This window comes from Drosophila yakuba, chromosome 2R (genome assembly GCF_016746365.2).
Source record: "Drosophila yakuba strain Tai18E2 chromosome 2R, Prin_Dyak_Tai18E2_2.1, whole genome shotgun sequence".
NCBI lineage: Eukaryota > Metazoa > Arthropoda > Insecta > Diptera > Drosophilidae > Drosophila > Drosophila yakuba.
In genome coordinates, this window is record NC_052528.2 from 17317163 (window position 1) to 17325052 (window position 7890).

The 7890-nt window shown below is 45.2% G+C and overlaps 3 protein-coding genes across 4 annotated transcripts; all 3 read left to right on the forward strand.

Annotated features, from left to right (window-relative positions):
- The first annotated feature begins 381 nt into the window (after positions 1-381).
- LOC6531047 lies at positions 382-1454 on the forward strand. 2 transcript variants are annotated; one of them, XM_015197315.3, is made up of 4 exons: positions 382-506; positions 559-947; positions 1012-1024; positions 1115-1454. In XM_015197315.3, coding segments are annotated over exons 1-4 (432 nt in total). In that variant the 5' UTR covers positions 382-477; the 3' UTR covers positions 1116-1454. The 2 variants fall into 2 exon arrangements, with proteins under 2 accessions (XP_015052801.1, XP_002091883.1); XM_002091847.4 differs by having other exon boundaries at positions 385-506; positions 1012-1454.
- Positions 1455-5610: 4156 nt separating this feature from the next.
- On the forward strand, positions 5611-6249 carry LOC6531048. Its single transcript, XM_002091848.3, has 2 exons — positions 5611-6037; positions 6109-6249. Exons 1-2 carry the CDS (start codon positions 5752-5754, stop codon positions 6186-6188), a joined length of 366 nt encoding a protein of 121 aa, XP_002091884.1. The 5' UTR covers positions 5611-5751; the 3' UTR covers positions 6189-6249.
- On the forward strand, positions 6109-7764 carry LOC6531049 (UBX domain-containing protein 6). Its single transcript, XM_002091849.4, has 4 exons — positions 6109-6250; positions 6304-7317; positions 7385-7533; positions 7597-7764. The coding sequence occupies exons 1-4, from the start codon at positions 6194-6196 to the stop codon at positions 7706-7708; spliced, it is 1332 nt and encodes a 443-aa protein (XP_002091885.1). The 5' UTR covers positions 6109-6193; the 3' UTR covers positions 7709-7764.
- The last annotated feature ends 126 nt before the right edge of the window (positions 7765-7890 follow it).

The following is a 7890-nucleotide window of genomic DNA, read 5'->3' on the forward strand; positions in this document are numbered from 1 at the left end:
ATAAGATCAGATGCTTGAGTTTAGATTCACTGAGAAGTCTTTGAACCAAAGGAACCTGAAGTGCAATTACAATTCAGGGGAACCACCAGTACCCATATTTTTTAACCTCGGATTATTATACTTATAACACACGAGTTGTATTATAAAATTCATTCACATTCTTGTATATTCATTGCGAATTGTTTTTGCATGTTTCTATACAGCCGGATGCATGAATTCGCGTTGATCAGATAAGAAAGTTTTAAATCATTTCCTTTTTATATTAATCTTTAGCTTATTTGTTGCAGATATTTGGGAATATTTTTATTAAATGCCGGAATTTCTAAGAATTATTTCATTGTTTTGCTGATGAATAATGAGTTTGCAGTAGGCAAAATAAATCAACAACCTGCGATTTTACATTCAAAGCAAAAAATTTGTCATCTTTTTTCATGCCAGTATTACTAGTTTTATAAATTGCTGAGTGCAAAATCCACAATGCAGACAAACAATAGCTTTTTTAAAAGGTACGTTGGCTTAATACTATACAAAATCCTTAGCAGCATTCTTCCGTTTTAGTTTTATACCCGTGAAGATCTATCAATCGGCCAGTTCGCTATATATGACCTGCATATCGAAAATGCCACGAAATGCCAATAAGCCGGAATGCGATCAGAGTTTGGTGATTGAACAGGCGCTGGTTTCCGCCGTGGATTCAACTCTGCGTCCTGTGGACTACGAGAGAAGGCAGCGGGAGGCGCGTGAGATACTAATCAAGTCGCAGGAGAATCTGCTCCAGCACTTGGACCCCATGGATGCAGATAGCCACCTGACGGATGACGATGAAGATGCGCAGTGCGGCAAGCCAGTGCGTCTCAAGTCAAAGATACTGCTAAACGAATACCAAAAACGATACGAAACGCCGCCACAGACTGAACTGGAGGACATGGTGCCCATCAAGGCGATTGGTATGTATGAATTGGTATCATATCATCATATATATATCATATAAGATAGTGATTCCAATCGCAGCTCAGTGTTCATGGTTTGTACTGCGCCTGTTAATCTTGGCTTGTAGCGTATTTGTTCTAATCTATTGCGGCCATTATGACTATTTCCTATGACCGATCAGCAGATATATGAAGTATGTAGTGTCTATGAATCGAATTGTGGCGAATGCGGTGACCAAAACAAAACGTTGAATCAAGTAAATCATATGAAGACCGGGAAAAATTGAGGAAATGCCGCTTATGTAAAGTAGAATATCCGCTGGCAGGCGAACGGAAGGCGAGGTGCGAAAACAATAAAAACCGGACGGAAGTGGACAGGGACGGAAACCGAACGACGTCGGCTCTTTTCCACATAAAAGATACATATTGTACATACACATATATATATTGTAATCCATAGACCAATAGATAGACAAACGGCTACTGGGCATTTTGAGTCTGCTGCCTGTTGCCAATTTGTCGAAATGCTTTTTCCGCTTTTCCGGCCCGGCGCCGTAATTGAATTTCGTTTCGTAAAGGAAATGACTTAACCAAAAAAAAAAGAATAAGAAATCTCTTTTATTTACGCCATCTTCAAGTGGCTCAGGAAGCTCCATAGGATGGGTTTTCAATTGCACAACAACAGCAACGAATGGAAACGAGCTCCAGAGCTCCAGAACGCCAGAACTTCAGAACTCCAGAGCAATGTTATATTTTTTAATTAGTTCATTGCCTGCACTGGCGCGATATTTCCCACGAAACTTCATCTGTTCCAAGGGGTAAACAAATGAAGTGAATCAACAGAAAAAAATGAGGGAAAAAAAAACAAGCTGAAAATACAGAATTATGGAAAGAGTTTTTCGAAGCCACACACAATGCTTTTTTTTTTTTTGGGGGGGAATAGCCACTTGTTGTTCTTTCCTCGTTTGTTTGTTCTGGACCAAGGAAAATATGCTAAACAAGTTTGGGGCAACAGCATCCAGGAATTTACGATCCCCACTCCCTTATCAAACTAATGCATATGTTTGAATGCATAAAACCCATCATTACGACCCACGCAGGTGAGTGAGTCAGGTGAGAATCGAATGCCATTAAGTATTTCAGCCATTGGACACCATTAGGAGTTTCAAAAGTGAAAAATAAAAGCATTGAATTACGATACCCGCGTGGTGGAAAGTCTTGAGATATTTTCTAGAGCTTCAGGCGGTCCACAGCGGGAAAGTCAAATGGATAAAGTTTAAAATGGATAATTAGTAACATAAGAATTCAGATACAACGAGGAAGATACAACGTAGAAGAATCAAACTGAGCCGGCGAATTGCAGGGGGCCAAATTCTTGCCGCTCACATTGGCGACTTCCGGCCGCATTAGATGAATTATTATCATTTTTTTTGTTTCAGCGAATCCACCAAGAGCACTTGAAGTTCAGCGGCTGGGATTTCTCGGTTTATTTCTTTTTTTTTGGGGGCTTCTCAGGCATTCTCACTCCCACGCTCATGGGAGCTGGAAAAGCTGTGTGTGAATGTGGTTATATGGTTATTTAAGGGAAATGGCCAAAGACAAAAGTCTCAGGGCAGCCGAAGAAACTGTCATTGCCAGCAGAACCCACACACAAAGAGATACTCGGTTTCTTAAACTGGATGAATGAATGTATGGGAGAATGTTATGCATAGAGAGCAGAACAGCAGAAGAAGTTCATGGGAACGAACTTTGTGGCCCCTGTAAGTCAAGTGTGAAGAGGTGCCGAGGATCCCTCAGTTCACTCTGCGTTGCAGCAAGTGCATTCATCTAATAGATACGAGTGCCGGCTATGAATACGACAATTAATGCACCATCCACCATTCATGATTTGCTCCTTCCACAAACGGCAATCAAGTTGAGAACACCCTCCACACGCAGAGAAGTAAACATGTGTTTATGGAAAACATTGCAGCAACTCATATATATGTGAGAATGAATGAATATGTTTTTTCTCCTGGTGTAGCCCATAAACTCCTCTTCGCCTGCACTGCCCATCCAATTGCTTGCTTATGCAAGGCAACGTGACTGTGTGGGCGTGTCATCACTTTCAATTTTGCGGCCAATTTGAGTGACACTTTCTGCCTGTTTGTCACGCCGCCTGCGTAGCCAAAGATTGTGGCAGGGGGCGGGGTAGTGGGGAGTGGCATGAGGCACGGAGCCACCAAGGAGGACCATCATCATCATCATCATCATCATCATCGTGATCGTCATCAGGAGGAGGCCTAGAGAAGCAGCAACTTTGTGTCTGCTCGTCGTCTGCGGCGCTTCCGTTTCCTGTGCATAAATTTTAATGAGCGAGCCAGATTCCCCTCCCCCTTCCCCTTCCCCAACTCCAATCAAGACACTATCAATGCGAGATAAGAAATTAAATAAATTTCAAATGACAAGCCACATTCAGATGGGGGGGAAATGGGAAACCCTTGGCTGTTTCAGTGCCTCATACCTCTTACCTTGACTTTCGCACAAAGTCACGGCTATGTTGGCCATAAATTGGCACAACCAGTTTTGGCCACGGGGAGAAAACAAAAGAAAAGCCGAGGCATTGGCCAAATGCTTTTGCTGCTTTTACTGGCTTTCCCAACCGTGAAATTCGTGGCAAGAAGCACGCCAGCCGCAGTGCAGGTGGGCCACACTGATCGACAGGTGAAGTATCTGCCAGATACATTTGCCTAATCACTTTTCTACTTTCTACTACAAAAAGTTCAACTCAGGAAGGCTTAAGTACAAGCATCTCAATTATACAAAAGTAAATACAAATATGTTTTACTAAGCTTCATAACGAAAGCATATTTGCATACATACTGGGTATTATTACAGTTGCCTTATATTATCCCGAATTCCAGCATACCCCTGCATTGCTGGGAAGCCAGTTCTCCTCCCCCTCTCCCCCGCAGACTTGGCCACACACAACTCGCCGTCTTCAGCTGGCGATTGGAACTAGTTTTTCAGGTTCGGCGCATGGCTGATAACAACAATTGCAATGCGAATGACGCCGGAGGACGGCGCATGCGCGCCACTCTTGCATTCCTTTCGATGGCTCTGGGTGCGCAGAAGCCTCCCTCTCTTACCCCCCTTCTCCTTTGGGGCATTTGTGGAATTTTAATTGCGCAAAAAACAAAAAAAAAAAAAGGGGGGGCAACTGCAATTGCAAGCGATGCGATGCAATGCGATGGGCTGGAATGGAATGGGATTGGGAATGGCTGGGAATGACGTTGAATGATGGTTAGTTGCCTGGTTGCAAGTGAGAACATATCGCGTGATGGTGATAGATATAATGGCCATGGGACACAGTGCTCTTCTCTTGCAAAAAAGATGCAGCTGGGGATGGGGATGGGGATGGGGATGTGGATGGGCATGGAGCTACAGCCACGCCTTGGACTCAACTCAACTCGACTTCAGATTGCGATGGCAAGCCATCCAGAGCCAGAGATACAGAAAGCAACGGACCAGAGCAGAACGAAGTCGATGGAGGGAAAATCTTACACGCTGCTCGAATTATAAGTCGTCGACATTTTGCCCAACAGTCGCCACAGAAAAATGAGCCAGCATAAATAGAGCCAGCCAAGGCAAAAGCGAAATAGAACAGACATTTGTGTCTGTGTTTGCTGTTGTAATTGAAGTTGCAGAAAGCCAGCAAGCCAAGCAGCCACAAAACCTAAAACCTAAAACAAGCAGCAACAGACGGAGATGGGGGCCATCTCCGCATCCACATCCACATTCACAGCCACATCCACATCCACATCCACGTAGCCAGTGGAGCGCAAGGCATGGCGCATACGGAAGCCATAAGCTGCAAGAGATTTCTCTTCTCTGGCCTCCGCTCGACTTTCGGCTGGCTGTTGAACCCGCTGGTTAGCTGAAGCGTGAGCTCCCCGCCCTTCAGATAGACATCCCCTTTCGTCCCATTGGCCAAATCACTTGGCCCAAAAATATGCTCAAGGATGCCAGCGAAAATCAATCGCAAAAGATGCGAAAAAGGGATCAGGGCCGAAAGGCAGCGATGCGCAGGCTCCAATCGCCGAAAATTACAGGAAGCAAAAGCACTTGGCGAAACGATCGAAAATCATTCAATTACGACAGCTGGCCCTGCATATAAATAATGGGCGTGTGTTGGCCAAAAAATCATGATGTAAGCACACTGTAGAAAAGGAGCAATGGGTTTTGAAATTACCCTAAAAGAATCAAAGGTGTTAATTATAAACAAAAGTATAGAATCTTATTTATTGTTGATATCTTATACTGCCTAAAAGTTATAAAAAATATTCCAAATTTTAATTATACACCTGAAATTTAACATAAGCAATTATTAATATTTCTACTGACCATTAAAATTATAAATACCCATCTCCAGGAACTGAATAAGGTTAACAGCAGGTGCGTAAAATAATTACAGGATGCGGGTACAGAAATCAAGGCAATTCGAATGAGGTCAGAGTCCCCAAGGCAATCTATAAATTATTGCTCCCCTTTTGAAAACCGCAATTTAAATTCACAAAGGGCGCCAAAACAGCACTTTCAGATATTAACCAGCACTGGAAAGCAGTTGACCCCAACTAAACTGTGTTATCGATAAGTAAGCTGTTGTTACATTTTCTGTTGGTATTTTTCCCAAGCCCAACGGTATTTACACACAGACCAGCAACGGGCACACCAGCAAATACGTAAAAAAAAGGCGAAAAAATTAGGATAATGCAGCGAATATAAACAAAGGATTGCGGAAAAAACGTTTTATACAAGATCGTTGGCACTTACCCAGCAGGCAATGAGTTTCCATTTCTACGTGGAATCGCTCAATACAACGTTGCAGTCGATTGCGCGACAAGTGGAGCAATTTGCTGGCGTTGCACTGAACGCAGCTGTCGATCTGCGTGGAAATCTGGAATCCTTGACCGGTGATTTTCGCTGGGAAAACGGACCCATCGCCTTCACCGATCTGCAGGCGACGCTGCTGAAGGTGCTCATCGTCCTGCTGCTGGGCACCTGCGTACTAGCCGGCTACTCGTGGTCCGTTTACGGCCAGGTCATCACGGAGAAGTTTGTCAGGCCAAGTAGGAAACTGCTTCAAATCAGCATGTTACATTAGGTTTGCTAAAACAGAGATTATGGTCTTGCATTGCAGGCACGCTCAAGGAAATCGAGGAGCTTAAGTTGTCGGTGGCCAAGTTGAAGCTGCCCAAGGAGCACTCGCCGCGCATCTAAAAGCCATGTCCAAGATTAAGAAGTTCTTTTCGCGGAAGAAGGAGGAGGCGGCGGCCTTTAAAGTGGGTTATCATTGAACCATATAATGTAAATTACTTACCAAGTTCATTTGCAGCTCAAGCTAACTGGCAGCGGCATGGGCACTGGCCACAAGCTGAACTCACCCAAACAGGAGGCTCCTTCGAGCAGTTCCCGCCAAAAAAAGTACGAGGCCTATGTGCCACCCAAGCGAAATGAAATCAGTAACGAGGCCAGGGCAGCTGCCAGTGCGGCACTGGCTCGCATTGACAAGAAAACCTCCAGGGAATTTAATACCTCGCTGTCGGCAGTGAAGGCGCAGGCTAAACGAGAGCTGGAGGCGGAGCGTCGCCAGAAGGAGGAGGCAGAGGGCACGGCATCCAGCATAAGCACATCCACATCGGCTTCCGGTGGCGATACACGCAACCTGGCCTGCGAAGGCGTCTTCTTCCGCTGCCCCCTAATCAGCGAGGAGATTCTACCGAAGAGCGCGTGGAAGGCCCGCATCAAAGAGTTCCTCTATCAACAGCTGGAGTCAGATCGCGGGCTCACCGCCTGCCTGATCATTCACAATTGCAATGTGAAGGAGAAGGCCGACGAGTGCATTGCCACGCTAATCCGATATCTGGAGAATCTAATCAAGAATCCCGAGGAGGAGAAATTCTGCAAGATTCGTATGTCCAACAAAATCTTTAGCGAGAAGGTGCGCTACGTAGAGGGTGCCATGGATGTACTGCAGGCAGCCGGCTTCACCGAAGTCCAGATCGATGATGAGCCCTTCCTTCTGTGGACCAAGGAGCAGACAGAAAAGGATCTCGACTTGCCCACGCTGGTGGAAGCTCTCAAGAACTCTGAAACCATTCCTCTGGAGCTGGATCGCAACATTAAGGTCCTACTTCCGTCGCAGGCACGTCGTGTTGTCCTGCCCGACGAATTCTACCGCCTGGCACCGGAGGAGATCAAGAAGGAGCAGCAGCTGCGAACCGAGGCCATTGCCCAGTCGCAGATGCTGAGGACAAAGGCGATGCGGGAGCGCGAGGAGCAGCGCAATTTGCGCATGTATCGATACGCTTTGGTCAGGGTTAAATTTCCCAATGGACTCTTTATACAAGTAAGCCACACCGTGATGATGTCATGTGCAGTAATTTTGTGTAATTAGGTGAATCATACATTTCCAGGGCACTTTCAATGTGTACGAGAAAATAGCCGATGTGTTCGAGTTTGTGCAATCTTGCCTGGCGGACGAGAGCCTGGACTTCAGCCTGGTGGCCACCAGCGATGGCAAACTGGGCGAGGAGGACCTCGAAAAGACACTATTCGACTACAAGTGAGTGCCGGCATCACGTTTTTTTAATTGCCTGACTAATAGGATGAATCTCCTTCATTGCAGACTCATTCCCAACTCGCTGCTGCTGTTTAGCGCCAATGACGTACCCGCTCCTGCGCAGGCGGATATGAACTACTTAAAGGAAGATCTTCTTATGCTGGTGCAGGCTATGTAGAAGTGCTTTAACCCATCTAATCAGCGGTATTTGTCCCTTGCATTGTAATGGAGCTGTTGTTATTTATTACTTTCAAATCTATTATTCAAAATCAATTATAAAGCACTTTTCAAAAAAAAAATATTCTTTAAATAGGTGGATTGTTAGGTTCGTTTGGTTGCTTGACACTTGTCAAGTTTGTT

Coding starts and splice junctions, on each gene's coding strand:
- LOC6531048 (XM_002091848.3), top strand. CDS start 5,752: ATGAGTTTCCATTTCTACGTGGAATCGCTCAATACAACGTTGCAGTCG. Junction 6,038..6,108: donor GGAGAAGTTTGTCAGGCCAA/GTAGGAAACTGC, acceptor CTTGCATTGCAG/GCACGCTCAAGGAAATCGAG.
- LOC6531047 (XM_002091847.4), top strand. CDS start 478: ATGCAGACAAACAATAGCTTTTTTAAAAG. Junction 507..558: donor AACAATAGCTTTTTTAAAAG/GTACGTTGGCTT, acceptor CTTCCGTTTTAG/TTTTATACCCGTGAAGATCT. Junction 948..1,011: donor GGTGCCCATCAAGGCGATTG/GTATGTATGAAT, acceptor TTCCAATCGCAG/CTCAGTGTTCATGGTTTGTA.
- LOC6531049 (XM_002091849.4), top strand. CDS start 6,194: ATGTCCAAGATTAAGAAGTTCTTTTCGCGGAAGAAGGAGGAGGCGGCG. Junction 6,251..6,303: donor AGGAGGCGGCGGCCTTTAAA/GTGGGTTATCAT, acceptor GTTCATTTGCAG/CTCAAGCTAACTGGCAGCGG. Junction 7,534..7,596: donor AAGACACTATTCGACTACAA/GTGAGTGCCGGC, acceptor CCTTCATTGCAG/ACTCATTCCCAACTCGCTGC.